Source organism: Falco rusticolus, chromosome 1, assembly GCF_015220075.1.
Source record: "Falco rusticolus isolate bFalRus1 chromosome 1, bFalRus1.pri, whole genome shotgun sequence".
NCBI lineage: Eukaryota > Metazoa > Chordata > Aves > Falconiformes > Falconidae > Falco > Falco rusticolus.
In genome coordinates, this window is record NC_051187.1 from 109965673 (window position 1) to 109983862 (window position 18190).

Sequence of the window (18190 nt, forward strand, 5' to 3'; positions counted from 1 at the left end):
AATACTTAAACATACTTCTTCAATGTTTTCATAACTCAGCTGTTGATGGCCAAAGATAAACTGTAAATAGCACAATCTTGCCGCAGCCAGATATAAAACAAGATCTGTTTAGTGGCATAGACAGGATCTGTGCAGACCTGAAGAGCAGAAGACATAGATCAGTTAGAGTATGAATGCAGAGGAATGGATATTTGCACTTTAGTATGTGAAGACAGTGTGGTTTCCATAAAAAAATATTGCACCTGACAGTGCTTACCATGCAATAGGTGATCGTTAAAATTATTCTGGCCTTTTGGAGGATTTTTCACAAGTGAAGTGTGAACCTCCGTCTTGATAAAAATGAAAACAAAACTACCAGAGATTATTTCACCCTCAAGTAGTAATCAGGTGAGGAGTTTGCTGAATGTGGGGTTGAAACATTGAGAAGATACAAGCAAAAACCAAAAGGACCTTTTTTTTGTCGTTATAGTTGGTAAAAGTTTAATTGAAAAAGAGGTCTTCTCAGTAGTTTCCACATACGAGTACACACATCAGAATTTCTCAAGTGCAGAATGCTCAGGTTGGTCCTGTTTGAAAAACTTACCTTGCAGAACATAATCCTGTTACCCCTGGATGTTAAGAGATGCTGGGAAATCAGCCCGGGTTTGCTCTCTTGACTTTTGTGTCGTTGACTTACAGGGCTTTTCTGAGTAGATCAGTCTGCTTTGCTGTCTTTGTAGCATGGCAAAACTTGTATAGAAATACTAAGGAGCCCTACAACTGGAGTCAGAGGAACAATTTTAGCAACAGTAACACCTTTATGTGCCTAATGACAACAGCTAGGGTGTATACTTCTTGCTGTAAGCAACTTTTGATCATGTTGCAGCTCAAAACAAGTAAACAATATACCCTGTATACTTAGTGTAAAAAAGAAGATAAACGGATGGAAGATTGACCACGATTGATAGTCATGGAGACTATTGTCATTTGCCTCAGGTAGAAATACCTCTTTGTTAACCTGTAGGGAATGTATTGCTTCCAACATCTGAAGCACCACCTGACTAAAGTTGGTATGTCAGTGCTCTTTTGGAATAGTATCTGCTAGGGACATACAACGTTCTGGTAGTCTGGTACAAAAAGAGTTAATAAGAAAAGCAGGCCAGTATTGGCTGCAGACTCTCCTCTATGATGACATCCTTCCAGGCATCCTTTGGAGTCACTGGAATACTTAGTATTGGACAGGAAGGAGACATATCTGGAAAGAGCGGTTCCCAAAATTTCTGTGACTGTGATTCCTTCACTTTATAGGCCACGCTGAGTGTTCTTTCTAGTCTGTGTCCACAGTACGTAGCATACCAAACAGAAGGCAAAACCATAGTGGTGCTCTTTGAAAGCTATATCCTATTGTAGTTTTTATCTGTTCACAGTGTATATATACCTGCTTGAAAGATGACTGCTGTATAGCCACTCCTATGCAGGAAAAGGCAGTTTATGCATGATTTAACTTTTCCGTGTAAGGCACTACAGATAGGCAGAGGTCAGTGCTTCTCTTTGCAGTGAAAAAATAAATTGGTCATAATTCCGGTTCCCTCAGACAATTGCAAAACATTGCCTAATAATAAGAAATTAGCAGAATGACCTCAAGGATGGAGAGCCAAGAGCAGGCAGCTGACACCCATTTTTATCTCCTTCTCATTTCATTAGGAGACAGGAATATCTTCATTGTTTCAAGTGAATTTCTTATGCTTGCAGGTGTAAATTTGGGATTCATTAAATTGAATGGAGCTTTGCTTTTCAATTCCTCCTGTGTTACCAGCATCCCTTTCTTCTAAGTTGGATTTCATTCTTCCAAATGAACAGAGAGTTTTATGCATCATCTTGCTACTTCTCCTGACATATAGGGTACTTCATAAAGAAGTGATTGTAGTTATTTGGTATAAATTAATCAGCTGTTATTTACTGGACCTTACAAATGAGTGAAGCTACATTCTGCTGCTGCATGTTTATTTAAATTATTTGCAATACCTTCACACTGCTGGATAAAGTATCTCTTCCAGCCTCAAAACGGACATGATTTCAGCCAGCTGGCTGTTGGTAAAATGGATGAACACAAGAAGGGCAGAGGAACGACATGCAGAAGGTCTGTTAAGTCAGTGGATGGCAGAGCTAATTTTTAAAAAACCTAATACTTCTTAATTAATTAATATTAATTTATAAAGAAAGTCCTAATGCTGAGGAATTTTCTGTAGCCCCATCACGAATGGTAGTTATTCAGCTCGTAGTGTTGGATGCATGTCTATTTACACTGGAATTTGACAAACATACATTGCAGTGGTTCTTTTGAAATAATAAAACCCCTCAATGATTGCAATGGCAGTGTAATAAGCTATGCCAGCTTTCTGGCTGGAAATAGGAAGCTGCGATATGAATTGTCTGGAGAAATAAAGAATTTCCTTTCTTTTTCACATCACGAGCGGGTGCATCACCTTTATACAGAGATACAGTTCAAGTCCAGATTTACTTCTATAGCAATCCTGAGTGCTTTGCAGTTAAGTAGACCTGCTTTGACCATGTCTCAGTTGTTTCCATGCTCATGATCCCAAGAGCAGAAAGATGCTTTAGAAGCTTTGCCAGCCACTTTTGATAGAAAATTAACCATGACTGAACTTGGTCATGATTGGACCAGTTCCAGTACTCAAGCTCATTCTTTAGTGCTTTTTGGGACAGTTTTCCATTGCATTAGGTTTTTTGTTCTGTATTGTTAATAGGCAGATGTAGAATTGATTGGAATCTTTGTGATTTCTGTGTCATTCCCAGTTTGGGTGGTTTTGGTGTTTGTTTTTGCTTTGTTGTTTTGGTTGTGTGTGTGTGTGCGGCCCCAACCATGTGACATTGAAGGTTTGCAACAGAACAGTAAGAACACTGAAATTTTGCATGATTTCAGGAGGTACAAAGTGGATAAAGTAAAGATCAGAAGAGACCTGGCATTCTAAATCTTGTAGTACCTTTGGGCTAGATAGTTTGGCTACCTCAGTAGAGAGGCTGCTAGCAACTCTTCATATTTCACTATGTGGGAACGCCATCCCTATAGCCTCCCCTTTCACAGCCCTGCAAGGGGCTGGGCCTCCCAGGCTGGCCCAGGAACTCAAAGTGATGCTTTCACTGCAGTGCGTTGTTGCAGTGCTGCATGTCCAGGAACACACTGAGTAGAATGGGTGTAGTAATTGTGGCAAATGTGACATGTTGGGTGAAAAGCAATAGATTGCTAAAGCCTCTCTGTTTTACTTGTTCCCCCTCCGAACCTGTTCTGCTTTTTTTTTGGGTATGCCTGTGATAGTTGTCTCAGTAGCCCCCCGAAAATGTCGTATGACTTGGACTGAGTGGTTTGCCAGGGAAAAATGTAACTGACAAAGGGCTGCAGTCCCATCCTTCAGCATGATGGATGGGTGCTCATGGGAGGAGTTGGCTTGCTTACTGGTTTTTTAGAAGGCGGCAGGGAAGAATTACAGTGTCTGTGCTACTGGTGTGGCGGGGAATATGACTTTGTAAGGGTTAGACAGACAGTGCAAATGATACAGTCTTGCAGGATGGAAAACAATTCTTCCTCATTCAGAAGGGGAAACCTTCCTCCCCCCAAGGCAGGGAACTCTGTATTTCCCTCTATCCTTTTAAGAAGGTCCCTCTTTTTTTGTGCCTAGGCTTATTGCTAAGACATTCCATTAAGACAGTCACCACACCTTCCTGTTAATTCCTGGTGTACTATCAATACTTCATTTCACCCACCTTTCCAGCCTCAAATCAGGTCCCAGAAACTACCTCCACCCTCCCGCCCACAAAGTTTTTAGCACCCAGACGACATGCATACTGATCGCCTGTGCCAAGGCTGAAGGTAGCTATTTGGAGATGTGCTGTGTTGTGCCACAGGATCAACCCCCGCTCATCCAGCTCTCTACCATATGCCACCCTCAGGAATGTGTGTTAGCAGTGCAAGCCACTTGAGGAAGAGACCACAAATGAGAATGTAGGGAATGGCAGCTAAACAGAAATGGCTGAGCAAAGCTGTTTTACAAATAATGAAACGTTGTTCCTAAAGAAGCCTAGAACTAGAGTCTTGGTGAGGTGCATTAGAAATCGTGGGTAATGATGTGCCTGGCAGCAGCAGTGTAAGTGGGAGAGTGTGGGGCTTGAGGTTGCCAGTGAAAGAAAGCAATGGTCAGGCAGAAATATTAAAAAACAAACCAGTGAGGTTTTGTAGAAGATACAGAAGGCTCCAAAAGAGGTCAGCAGGGGGAAAGAAGGTAAAGCAGGCAGATGGCTGAAGATGCGATGTAGTTACAAAGATCTGAGGGATGGCATTCGGCAGCAAATCTGAAGGTGCAAAGCTATATGACTCATTATATGGCACAAGAAGCATGCCATGGTGTCACGTGAGCTTGTAAACATGTCAGGAACCTGCTTGTTAGTGCCTGGGTGCATGGTATAAACTAGAGGACTTGGTGTGGTGTAGCCCACTGATACCTGTGCTGCTGTTACTGACTGGTGTGTATTGGGTGCACTTTCTACAGAGGATCTTTGGGTCTACTTTAATTTCTAAGGAATCCAGTTTGTCTGTACCAAGGCTGCTGTACCACACAAACCAAAGGTACATGGGAATGGGTGTATTTTGAAAAGAATAGCCCCAACTTTAGACAAACATGCTAATAATAAGCATGTGCAAAGGAAAGATCTGTTATGGACCAGCATATCACTGTCTTGGAAGTTATGCCCCTAGACCCTCGTTTCACCAAGGTTAGTTAATTTATTCTGTGATAAGGTTGTATGAGCAGCTGATAGGCTCTTCTTAGGTTCTAGAGATTCAGTTACGTTTGTTTCTTCTGTGATGCATACAGAGGCAGGAGAGGGGTCAGTGAAAGAGACTGAACTATATGGTTGGTATTTGATAGGATAGAGGGAGAAAACTGCTTATCTATTGTATTTAAATTCTGTAGTTGAATAAATACAGAGGCAGATGACTTGTTACTTCATCACAGTACATTTTGTAACGCTGTAACACGGTTTGGGTAATTTCTTGTAGAGCAGTGGAGGGAGCAGGTTTTATCAGACTGTCAGTTCCTGCCTGCTGAAATTTGCATCTCCATTTCACAGGTGCTATTGAAATATAAAGTAAAATAAAAACACTTGACTTTTATCGCAAGCTTCAGTTTGGTTCCTTTAGTCAAATACCAAAATGAGGCAGTCATTAGATCATGAAGTAGAAAGCCTGACTAAATAAGTCACTAATTAGAGCAAGTGCCAGTTGGAGAAGTGCTTCATGTGTATTAAATGAGTTTTAGAACAGAAAATGTTTGGCAGTCTGCAAACCACACCTTTGTGGTTCTGTATTGTAATTTATCAGCGAGACACCTTTTGAAAACTAGTTGACACATTGACAAGTTTCCTGATTGTCAGCATTTTATTACCTAACATATATTATTACTTATGTTTTTTCTTTCTTCTCCCCTGTATTATATTTGGTGAGTAAATGCTTATCAATTAAAAGGAAGTGGGTTGAATTTGGGCGGGACAAGAGGTAGAAATTACATTATCATTGAGAGCATTGGTGGTGTCAGGCTTCAGAGGGCAGCAGCCTTCTCCTAGAGAAAGCTTTGGCTCTCAGGATGTGCAATTTTCATTTGCCTCTGTCTCTTAAAGCTTGCTGGATTCTCCACTACAGATGAGCATGTATTTTCAGAGAAGCAGTGGGTTGCCATTTTGAAGGAGCAAGCATGGAAGAAAATAGAGAAGGTCATGGCCTTGCAGAGGGCAAGATTTTGTCTATCTGGATGATTTTGTTTGTGGTGTTAGTTTTGTTGCCTTCGGTGTTTCGAGTGTCATTGGGGATTTCTCATTTATATGTGAAAATTGTAATTAAAATGTTAGAGGTAAGTTGGGAGTTGGGTTAAAGAGGTACATGTTTACTACAAAACATGTTTAATAAAAAAATAAAAATTTGTACATTTGGTAGAGATGCCGTAGAGGTCAGCAGAAAGAATTCCATTAACTTGGGTTTGTTGTCTGCAGCTTGAACTTTTTTTGGTAGTTCTTTTGAATGGTGTCTTTAATGATACCTAGTTATGTTCTGGGTTATAATCTTATAATCTGGTACCAGTTTGAGGTTTTCTTGGGTTAGAGATTCCATGTTATGTAGCTTCTAGTTCAAGCTGGTTAGAATACTTCATGCTATACTCAGGACAAGTCAAATATAAATAAAAAGATGCAGTAGTTCATGGGAGTTGGTAAGTAACAAGTACGTGTGTTTTAGATGTACATAAGTTTCTGTGGGTTTATTTGGATTATTTTAATTACATGGTATTGACGAGCACTGTTCTAGGTAAGAATACTGACTGTGTGTTTGCTTTTTCCAGTTATACAATCTGGTGGAGGCAGCAGTCATAATTTCTGCTGTATGAGACTTGAGGAATCCATGTAACCTTCTAAAAGTATAATTTTTTTAGAGATGAACAGGTCATGGCTAAGATCGTGATTCTGCCGATATAAGTTTTCAGAGGCTTTTAATAAGCCACAATTGCATTTAATTTTTCAAGTCTGACTTTTCATATCCATCAGTGGCCAAAAGTAGGTGCTGTGAATTCATCATATTGAACAGTGAAACATTTCCATTTTCCGGTAGATTAACTTTGTCTTTCTGGCATAAACCTGTTCTGCATGAATATACTTTCTTCTTGTGGCAGAAACCTTATTACTGGTATTATTACTATTATTAAGTTGTTAGAACCATCTATTTGTGTAGTAGAATATGTTTATAATAATGTAATACTGTTAATATCATGACCCTCTTACTTTGCTATTTCTGTTTCGTAATTTGCTCTTTCTCGCGCATACTAAGAGCTCTTGGGCAGGGGTTGTCTTCAGCTGTATGAACATCATTTAGCATAGTGCACGTGACTGCAAACTTTAGGGGTTACTTTTTTTTTCAGATACTGATGTCAATGTGAAATGACTGCCTGCAGTGTCTATATCTAATATGGCTTTTATGTGATACTTATTTTTAAATCAGGCAGTGGTATGCTAATTAAGTTCTTACTGGTATCTTGAGTCAGAGGCTTGTGGCACTTGGAATTGATTTCATCAGGCACACTCATGTCAAACACAAACATGAGGAGGTCTTTGGACAGCTTTGCTGCTGCAGTTGGCAGACATTAAAATAATTTCTGTATCTTTTCCCCTATGCATTTCCCAACTTTGAAGGATGTTTGACCCACTCAGTGGGTGTTTTATATAGGAAGGCACTTCTTTTTGGAAAAGCACGTTAAATGTTTTTCTGTCCACAGTTTTCGTAACCGATTATGAGCATGATAATTTTGTATTCACAATGTGGAAGATTCATTTATCAAAATAGAATTAATTAAGTTAATTGTTACTTGATCAGATACAGCCTTTTATGCCTAGTTCCCCATTACTATAGCAACTAATAACAGGAAGAGCACAGCTCCATATACTGCAGGTCAGGCTGGCTTGTTTTGTTCTTTAGTTTAAAGTTGTTCCGTAACTGTCCTGGGGGCAAAAAAGCAGTTTCCTCTGTTTTAATCTTACAATTAGTTTCCACTGTTTCCTTTGAAGTATTGTTCAAATGTGTCTCATAGTGACAAAAAATGAGTACTAAGAGCTATCTTGATGGGAAATGGGAGAGAGAGGGAACGGAGGGAATGTGTTAGGTCCCATTTGCTCGTGCTTTGGCTCATGTGGCTCTTTGCAAGTAAGGGTAGGGCTGAGAAATGCTGAGTTAGAGCTTGTGCATGCAATTGCTGGGCCTAATCTTGAAGTCCTGGGGCTGGTTCACCGGAACATGGCTGAAATTGCTGCTTGGGATACAGTTAGCTTTAAAACAGGCTTATACGTGCCCTTTGTTCAAGAGAAGAACAACTTGACATTGATAACCTAGTGAAGTGTCAACTTGTTTCTAGCTGTGACATTATCTACCTGAGATCTTGCTAACCGGGTAATGCACAAAGACCATCCTTGATTCCTGTTGTTAGCCTGAATGGTGAAATAGGATGCCTTACCAAATAGCTAAGCTGAAAATGCTGAAAGAAGATGCTTAGCCATGTATTAGCACACTACTGACTGTATTACAGGAATATCAGTGCTCTAGGAAGTACCAAACAACTTGTTGATGTTTCACCAAAAATCCAAACTTGAGCACTGTAACTGGATTTTTCTATTGTGTTGCATTTGATTTAGTTTGTTAGGTAGACCAGTGAAATTAACAGAAAACTGCTCACCTGAGAATGGTTCGTATTTGCTTCTTACAGATGTAATTGACTATTCACATTGGGAGGCGGAGGGAAAATGTGTTTTATTTTCTTCCATGTTTTGTCAGTTGGAGAAAAAGAGTGGAGACTGAAATCAAGGACTTTAAAGTCACAAGATATTTTTTCAAGATTGTGTTTTCAAAGAAAGCATCTCTGTAGCCCTTACTGAATTTGATGGGACCTCTAGGTATTTTAGGATAAAGCCCAAATTTGCAGATCTATTACTAAGCAGTGAGTAATGGTGGCATATGATGAGATAAGTAATTTTGATTTCCTGACTTCACTGAAGTGTTTTATCAGTGTGAACAGTGACTTGAACAAATGGGTAAGATGTATTATATGTATGGAATTAATTTGTACCCTTTGCTGCTTCTCCATCGAGAAATCTAGATACTAATTTTTCAGAAACAAAACAAACCTTTTCACAAAAGCAAGATTCAAGGTTTGAAATTTTTGGGGGTGATTGCTTGTGGGGTTTTTGGTTCTGTGTTTTGGGTTTTTTTGTTTTGGTGTATTTGGGTGCTTTTGTTTTTTGAGGATGTGGATAGTATGATAATAAAAGATCTCCAAGACTGTAATTTCTCAGTTGCATAACTATTAGCCCATAATTATTATTACTACCATCAGTTCATCTTCATAATTTTGGGAAATATTTTAAGGATAAATTTGGTTGGTTTCCAATACGCCTGTAAGCTTTTATTTGTGAAATAATGTCTTTTTTCTAAGCTTTGTATTTGTTTGTCTGTAACAGGGTTTGGTGGAAGTGATGATACTAGCAAAGCTATGCTAGGGACATGATTCTAGCTTTTTAGCTTTGCAGCTGCAAAAAAAAAAATGCATTTGCTAAAATGAAATCTACATCATACTCTCACAGTCCTGTGGAGAGTCAAATAAATATGTTAAACTGCTGTAGCTCCATTTGCCAAGAATCTTGTGGAATGTTGTGATCTGAGCTTCTGTATAAAATTGGTGTATTGTTTCTTGAGAAATATTCATGTGTAGGAAAGACATCAGCCATCTAATAATTGTGGATATTCTTTGAATTGATAGCTCCCTTGTACATTGAGGTAGCTGGTATGCTGTTAGCTCCCACTGGAGTACCAGGTGTTGCAGCCACTTAAGCTAGTAGAAGCAGCTCATTGGCGTGCTTTGGAGTACATGGTTATCCTGAGCTAGCCACTGCATCAAAAAACAAAGAACTCATACTTGTGCTTTTATCCCAAATAAATGTTTGGAACCCTTCTCAACGCATTTCATCTGCCTTCAGTAGAGCAGCCAGGAGATTTGTGAGTGCTTTTTGCCATCTGATTACAGACAAGTTGCTGCTTGCACATCCTCTCAGACATGCAATGTAATACACAGTTCATTTGATCTGGGTTCTTGTCTGGGAAGTGGAAGCGGAAATGAGGCCGGACAGAAAGGGCTGTTGGATGAAAAGGTCCTAAGTGCTTGATCTTAGATGGTAATTTTAGCTTGCAGTAAAAAACTATTGACCTTCTCTTTGTAATTGTATGTGGAGACTTTACATAGAGTAATTGTTCTCATGCGTGACAAAGGCCTTGGGGCAAAGTCAAGAAAAGGATTGAAAAAAGCCAATGTAACGAGTGATTAGAAAAAGCTTTCCTGAGAACATAGGAGAAGAGGCCATAAACTATGGGAATGTAGAGGGAGAGAGGCAAAACCAAATTATTACAGTATGGAAAAATGGAGTACCAAACAACACCCCAAAATGTACTTAAGAGGAAAGAACACAAGAAGTGAGATATTTTTTTTTTTAAATGAACATTCCATAATGTATAGCTCTTCGTGTCATGTACTATGAAGAAAGTAATTAATAAAAGAAGTATTAGGTACCCTTATTTTGTTCAGAATCTAATTAGAGGAATCCTCAAACAAATGGGCTGTTGGAGTTAAGCTGTCAAGTCTTCAGTATTCCAGCTGGGATCACCTGCTGGATGTTTGGACATGTTGCGTCCACTTCAGAAATGGGAGGAAGGCAAGTACAGCACCCGAGTTCTCATTTGGTCAGCAAACTTAGAAATTAAGTTGCTCCATTTAACACTTAAATTCTGTGTTTGTTGCAACATCCATGTTTTTGTAAGGTATTTAAAACATGCTTTCATTACTGTTTTGCAACAAAGACCAGCATGACAGCTCTGTCTCAATACTGTGCAAAACAAAGGCAATCACAAAGCCTTTTTGAAAACAAATCAAACATACAGATGCCACTGAATGCAGAACAGCATAAAAGCTACTCTGCTGGGTCAGTCCAGACTTTCACCCAGACAGAGCCTGGTTTTGGCAGGCATCAACTCAGTTGCTTGATGAAAAGCCTAAGAGCTGAGTGCTTGTATGCCACATTGCCAGGAATACCCTCCCAGATGCTTGCTTTAGCCTCCCATGCCAATTAGAAAGTTAGGAGAGTTTTGTGTCCTGTGATGATTTTCATCCATATTTTTATGCAACTGCTTCAATTTCTGATGATCTCTGGCAATATGTCCTGGACAGTGAAGTCCATAACCTACTCTGCCCAACACTTTCATACGATATTCCCCAGTTCTTGTATTTTGTCCCACCGTTACACTGTGCTATAAGGCAGGACTTTATACTTCACTAGTAAACTTTATAATTTTTTTGTTGGTTTTGACTTGTCTTGCTCATTTGAATTGGTTAACATATATTGTGAGTCAGCTTGGTCAGTGATTATCACCCTTTTCCTACCTGTGCTTCAGAAGCCAGCCTCCTCGATGTGTTCCAGATCCTCCGCGATAGTATCAGCAAGCTCATTTCTGGCAGTGCTTGCTAGCTGGCAGGTGCCTGTTCATGTAGGAGGACTGAGATGGGCAAGATCAGGGTGGTAGACAGGAGACATGAAAGCAGGGAGTGAGGCTTTGTTTGCTGAACTAGGGGATTTTTATTTTTTTCCTCCCTCATACCATGTAACTATTCTAAAGGATATTTGCGAAGGGGTGAAGACCAGCAGTGCATTATGAAGTGATTAAGTCTGACATGTCTGCCATTACTCTCTTCTGCGATACCCTTGTTCCTATGCCATATATTCTTTCATTTCTCAGTGTATGGGCTGCTGTTCTCATGACATCCCCTGTCTCCCCAGTTCTGAGCAACTCTTTATGTGTTGTAAAAGATCGAGACGGATGATGTAGCAGTTTACCTTTCTTAGGGAATGATTGGGAAGTATAGACAAGTTGAAGGTCTGGGATTTTGGTGGGTTTTTTTGGTTTGTTGTTTGTTGTTGTTGTTTGTTTTGGTTTGTTTGTTTGATTGGGTTTGGTTTTTTATGGTGTTATAACAGATGGTTTGCATGGAGTTAAAATACAGCATCACTGCCTGTTCTGCTTTCTCTTTTCTTTTCAGATGGCCAGCAGAAAAAGTCAACTAACAGTAACTGAAATATCCTAACTATGCTGAGCTAAAGTGTCCCTTTTTTGTTACTGACTTAAACTTCAATAGTTACAGAAGGAGATGGTAGAGAACTTAAGGATGGCAAAAAAGCTAGTTGGTGATGTTGGCACATGCAACACATTGTAATGTGGTAAAGACTGTTTTGAGATCATGCTTCATGGTGACTTCAATCGCTGCGTATGTCAGTAAGAGGGGAATAAACTGTTTAGCAAGAGTTTGTCCTTATCTGTTGTAGGTGGGAAAGCCTTAATAGCAGGTGAGGACATAACCTGAGCGGGTCATTGATACCTTAATAATGAGAAGAGCTTACACACAAGTGTCCTGTGTCCTTTGTCAGGGCAGATATCTTGATGTAAATATGGGAGGATCTAGTACCCATGAGAGCTACTATTTGTATGTCTATATGTGTATGATGGAAACATTCAAAACTATGAAAACTTCAAAAACTAGCAAAATCAAATATACCAATATGCCTAATGGAGAAGTTTTATGCTGCTGTGCGCAGGGAGGAGAAACTTGGTTTAGTTCAGAAAGGTGAAGATGGGGAAGGGTGAGAGCTCATTACCAGAGCTACTACTACAGAGATACTACGGATATGAAATGATCCCTCCTCTGTTTTCTATTAAGAGAAACTGCATGAATGCCCTAAAACTGTGGTAATGTCTTTTATTCTGAAAATCCATTTTTAGATCTATTTTTCCGGCGTGTCTCTAATGTCAGCGATAGTATTTTGCATCATTCTATTGCCTGAAACTAACTGGGGAAGAGAGGGTTTTGGACCCGTGGACCTCATAGAGTCTCTTAGGTAGTACAGTAATTTGTGGGACCCCAGGGAAAAAACAACTGCCTGTGTCCTGAAAAGAAGTTTTGTCATTTTCAGGAAAAATTGTTTGGCTCAAAGGTAATCTATGTAACAAATGAAACAAGGAGGTGTGCAGGACAGCCTTCAGGCTGAATTTGAAAAATGAAAATCTAAGACCTGGCTTCAATAAGAGAGGTTCAGACAATTCACCTAAGGTAATTACAGAATGCCTGGAAATGATGAAATGAAAACCATCAACATCTACTTTTCTTGTTTTGGGAACAGTGGGCCACCCTGCAGATTGAGGAGGGAGTAAAAAAGCAGAAGGCGCTGGCACTTGAAAATTTAATCTCCACTGGTAAGATCTCTGAATGAAGGTGACACAGCACTATTTGTCTTGTAAAAAGGCAACTATTTTAATATCTTACCTAGAAAAGAGTAAGCAGAAACATAAATTGCATTTGATGTTAAGTAAGAAAACTGGAATGGCCAAAATGGACTTTGTGCAAATAACTGCTGAGGTTACAAACTACAAAGAGACCTTAAGTATGTTATAAGCAAGACAATCAGTGAACAATGGAGTCTTCTAAATAAAAGATGTTAGAGACAGTGTGGGTATAGAAGGACATTGCCGATAAGCATTTGGGAAGCTGTCCCTGTTTTCATGAGTATTTTGTACTTTCTGACTTCATCACCTCTCTTTAAGAGATTAGGAGAACAGAGTATTCTTTGCCCTTGACATTCCTCTGTATGGATTCTCTCTTGCTTCTTGTAACTCCTAGCATGCAAAAAGCCAGGGTCTCTCAAGTAAAGAAGCTACACTGTCCCACAGATCACAGTTACAATTTGCATTCTTCTCTAAGCATGGGGTTAAAATCTGAAAGACCAATTTATTTTTTTTTTCTCTTCCCAACTATTTTTCCTTTCTTCTTTGACCAAAGGGGACTGGATTAAGTTCTCATAATAATCCTTTTACTTGTAGTGCCATTTTCAGTCACTAGTCATGTGGACTGTTTGGTTTGTCAGAATTTCAGGTCTGATGATTTTCTGAACATTGAAGGTTTGATCAAAGTGCAGCTGGAGGAAGGTTTTGTGATTTTGATCAGAAGGTAGCATGTTGATTAAGGCAAATTAAATGTATGTTGTATAATGCATATCTAATGTCCTCCAGTTACACCACCCCACCCCCCCAAAAAAAGGCAAACAAAACCCCCAGGTGTTAGCTGGTATGAGTCAATAAAATTTTAGTCACTGTAACCAGCTAGGTAAGAATCTGGTCTCAGAGTGGCCACAGCAAACATCACTGAGACTTGCTGTGTGGCTGGCCTATGAGGTATAATTTTAGAGATATGGAGCATGAATGTGTTGTCATTCTTCCTGCACAACACTACTGTGTTACACTAGGTATATCTCAGTGGAAAAATCTAGACATTTCTTGAAGTTTCTCGGTAGTGAAGTGACTCCTAAAGGAGAAGGGATATGTGAAGAGAGAAGGCTCTGAGAAAAAATACCAGAGAAAGATGTTTGCTATTGCTGGGAAAAAGTAAAACTAATCAACAGCAGCAAGAACAACTGTAGAAACACTGCCTGAATTTGAGTCAAAGGACCAGGAGGGGTCTGCAATCTTAGCAGTGCACTATTGGCATTTCTGGGTGTGTGTACATATGTTGTTTGCTAAATGACAATGAAGTAGGTGTTGTGCTCAAGGTTTTATTTGCAGCTTGCTCTGAATGCTTTTTTCCTTTCCTCAACCATTGAGTGGTGTTACGTGGCACAGGATTAGACAAGTAACTTGTGGAATTAAAAGCCAGTATGTAAATGAGGCATAACAATGCAATTATGGTGCTTGGAGTAGGAGGAGAGCTATTTCTAAAAGGCATGTGTATTTTGCTCGTTTTGGAATCCGTACTGTCCATTCCATTGTGTGGAAGGAAGACTCGTTTCCTCCTGCAGGGATTGTCCAGAGAGAGGAAGCCTCCATGGAAGAGGCGATTGCTGGCCACTGCCAAGGATGCTTCAACCTTGCTGATGTTATGTACTTCTCAAAGAAGGGGTGTGAGGCAGTTGCAGAAGATGAAGTCACCCAGCGGTTCTCCTCTGAGGAGCTGGTGTCCTGGAATCTCCTCAGCAGAACCAACGCTGACTTACACCATGTCAGCTGGCAACTGACCATTGTGTGGGTCGTTGGGATCCTAATTCGGTATTGTCTTCTGGTGCCTTTCCGGTAAGCCAGGTGTAACTTGTTGGGATCTGGTTTTTGTGTTACTACTTATAAAAAATGTGAAATTATATGCTGTTGACTAGTGCAGAAAGGAGAACCTAGCATTACTTTGTTTTCCAAGATGTCATTGAAACATAAATATTGCTAAAAGAAAAAACCGCGCTGAAGTTGTACATTTCTCAAGTTCTGTATGTTTTATTAGTAATTAATTTGTTTTTAAAATCCAGCAAAACTTTACAGAAACTATCTGAAGATTTTTTTGCTATGTAAAGTAACGATTTTTTCAACTGAAAGGATCAGGCCCTACCTGCCTAAGAGACAGGGAAACTGTATGCTGAACACTTGGGATTTGAAGCAAAGCCAGTGTTGAGGGAGCACAGGGATGGATGGGAAAGAGAGACATCTACTTGGAATGTATTATGTTTCCAAACTTTTAAAATTTTCTATTAAGCAAAACCAGCCTTTATCATATTGACGAAACAGTTACAAATATTCATGTGTTCTTGTAAAGAGCAGGAGCTTTTAAATTTCCTTGTTCCTTTGATGGGAGGACAGTATATTTAAAACATAGCTGCAGCACATACAGGGATTTCATACAGTCAGTCACATAGTAGAGCACATGTGCCTGTGTGTAAGCTTAGATATGGAGCTTAAGAATACAACATTCGTGTACAAATAGCTTCAATATTGGTCTTGCTCAGCCATTAGTAACGAATAACATTTAATTTTCGTGATTATATAGTAGCTTACAGCTTGGGGTGGAAGTACATATTGAAATTTCTGGATAGGTTATTAAAAATGAAATGACAAGTCCCTTTTGGCATTGAAAAATGTCATCTGCGTTAAAGAACACTAGCCTACTTGCTGTTCTTTTCCAACATGATCGTTTCTTTACCATATGATAGCTTCAGATCAGAGTGTAGTGCTTTTTGGAAGATAGACTCCAGGCAGCACAAGGTTTTGTATTCAATGCAGGTTTCACAGAATCACAGAATGGTCAGGGTTGGAAGGGACTGCTGGAAGCCATCTAGTCCAACCCCCTGCTAAAGCAGGCTCACCTAGAGCAGTAGCACAGAATCACATCCAGGCAGGTTTTGAATGTCTCCAGAGAAGGAGACCCCACAGCCTCTCTGGGCAGCCTGCTCCAGTGCTCTGTCACCCTCAGATAAAGAAGTTCTTCCTCATATTCAGATGGAACCCTCTGCCTTGCAGTTTGTGCCTGTTGCCCCTCGTCCTGTCACAGGGCACCACTGAAAAGAGCCCGGCCCCATATTCTTGACACTTGCCCTTAAGATATTTGTAGACATTGATAAGATCCCCTCTCAGTGTTCTCTTCTCCAGGCTAAACAGGCCCAGCTCTCTCAGCCTTTCCTTGTCAGGGAGATACTTCAGCCCCTCATCATCTTTGTAGCCCTCCGCTGGGCCCTCCCCAGCAGCTCCCTGTCTCTGGAACCGGGGAGCCCAGCGCTGGGCACAGCACTCCCGGGGCGGCCTCCCCAGGGCAGAGCCGAGGGGCAGGATCACCTCCCTGCGCCTGCTGGCCATGCTCCTCCTCATGCCCCACCCCAGGATATCATTGGCCTTTGTAGCCACAATATATAAGTTAATACAGCAGGATTGAGTGGAAACGTGCTCATATTATCTGGTTGGCCTTAACTGGTTTGTATTGCTAGTTAGATGCTATTAATAGTGGAGGGATGAATTTTGAAATGGATCAAAGGGTTAAATAAAACCTTTTCTTGGTTGCTTTCCCAGTTTTGCTTCTTAGCATTTAATTTTGATTGTTTGCTTTGTAGCATCTGCTTGTCTGTTTTCAGCATTCTCTTGCTGGTCTTAGTCACTACGGTAGTAGGACGGTTTCCGAATGGCAGGTAAGTGCTTGCTGAGGTCTCCGCTTTTTTTTTTTTTTTTTTTTTTTTTTATTTCTTTAAGGATTTGAATTAGTGTGGTGTGTAAATCTGCTTGAGTCCAAAGGGTTAATGTGGACTATCATGGGGTGACTTTTTCTCTACTGTAAACTCAGAGCACTGTGAGAGAGAGTATGGCAATGGCATCTGAAAGTGGACATGCAATGTAACCCAGATAGAGTATGCTCTATTTGAGTCAGAACAGGGCAAGTAAATCATCTGTCCTGAGCGACTGCATATTAATACTGTGAGACTGTTATGTCCTGTCAGTGCAAAAAACCTCAAATGTGTTCTACCAGCTAAATATTTTTATATTATTAATGTTAATGAATGAGTCAATAGCAGTGGCTTTCAGAGAAAGTTTATAAAACAAAATCCTGATTGTTTTCTTCTCTGATTTGAATCTGGTGGGTTTAGCATAGATTACAGTAGAAGAACGGAACAAGAGTATCTGTGATACCTGATAAGCTCCTCCTGCATGGAGGTGTTAGTGCAGGTAATCTGCTTAGTATGGTCTTTGTTGTAACAGCTATTGGGAATAATTTGAAGAGTTTACATTACATTGTTCTGTGAGCAACTACATAGAAATGAAAATGTATGTATGTCTATTTCTTACAGAATTAAGTGCTGGCTGAGCAACCAGGTTCAGATGATATGTGCCACATTAGGTGTCCGATGTGTGGGCGGTCTTGTTCATTTCCACAACAGGTGAGTGTGCCACCCTGCTCTTGTTGGTTTGGTATTGATTTCTTACAGTACTCAGTGTATCAAGTTTCAGAGTGGGATTCTTATTCCATTATTGCACAGATACTATGATGGTACAATTTGATCCAGGAAGCTGTTTGGATCATCTAGACTCTGTTGAGATGTTTGCATGCCCCACTGTGTTTTCTGTTGTGTATTGGCAGGGTATGTGAAAGGGAAGTAGTACTGTATTCTTGGTTAAATATACCCTTAGAAATTTATCTCAATGTTTGTTATGAATGTATTATAATCACATGCAAGAGTATCACCGTAAAATGTTCAGCTGTTCTATTAGCTGATCTATTTGGTAAGTAATTCTTCATGCTCTCTCCTAAAGTAAGTTATGGATGGTATTTCAGTAAGTTTTCATAAGATCTTGCTTGCTTACTGATGGAGCTTTATGTAATGGAGACTTCTGAAATATTTTTTTTTGTTTATACTTTAGAAAACAAGTAAAATCATGCTCTAGTGTCTTTGCTGTTAAGGGTTTGAGTGTCCGAATAATCTTTGATATATGCCTCTATGAATACATGCAGCTAAAATGCTTGCTCCAATGAAGTCTTATATTCTCAGCTAAAGGAAACTGGTTTTGGTGAGATGCCAAGACGATGGAAATGTGAACAGACTCTTGAAAGTATGAGGAAGGATGACTTATCTGCTGTAAAGTGCTGCCAGAAGTTTTAACATATATCATAGTAATATTAGTATTTTAACATGCTTTGTGTTCTTCCACTTACTATGGATCTGTAGATAAGCTATGTTCCTGGAATGCTTTTGTCACAGAGAGTCTCGATTGTGGATG

At 39.8% G+C, this 18190-nt stretch overlaps 1 protein-coding gene across 3 annotated transcripts in view; it reads left to right on the forward strand.

Moving 5' to 3' along the window:
* Positions 1-18190, forward strand: part of LOC119151854 (glycerol-3-phosphate acyltransferase 3-like) — a 33830-nt gene that overhangs the window by 5245 nt on the left and 10395 nt on the right. Inside the window, exons 1-5 of one of the 3 annotated variants that reach the window (XM_037396221.1) lie at positions 5676-5900; positions 12802-12874; positions 14470-14740; positions 16534-16608; positions 17263-17352. In XM_037396221.1, the coding sequence (XP_037252118.1) occupies positions 5745-5900; positions 12802-12874; positions 14470-14740; positions 16534-16608; positions 17263-17352 (665 nt within the window). In that variant the 5' untranslated portion in view covers positions 5676-5744. Of the gene's footprint in view, positions 1-5675; positions 5901-12801; positions 12875-14469; positions 14741-16533; positions 16609-17262; positions 17353-18190 lie in introns of those variants that run through there. The other 2 variants (XM_037396201.1, XM_037396210.1) reach the window with 2 other exon arrangements.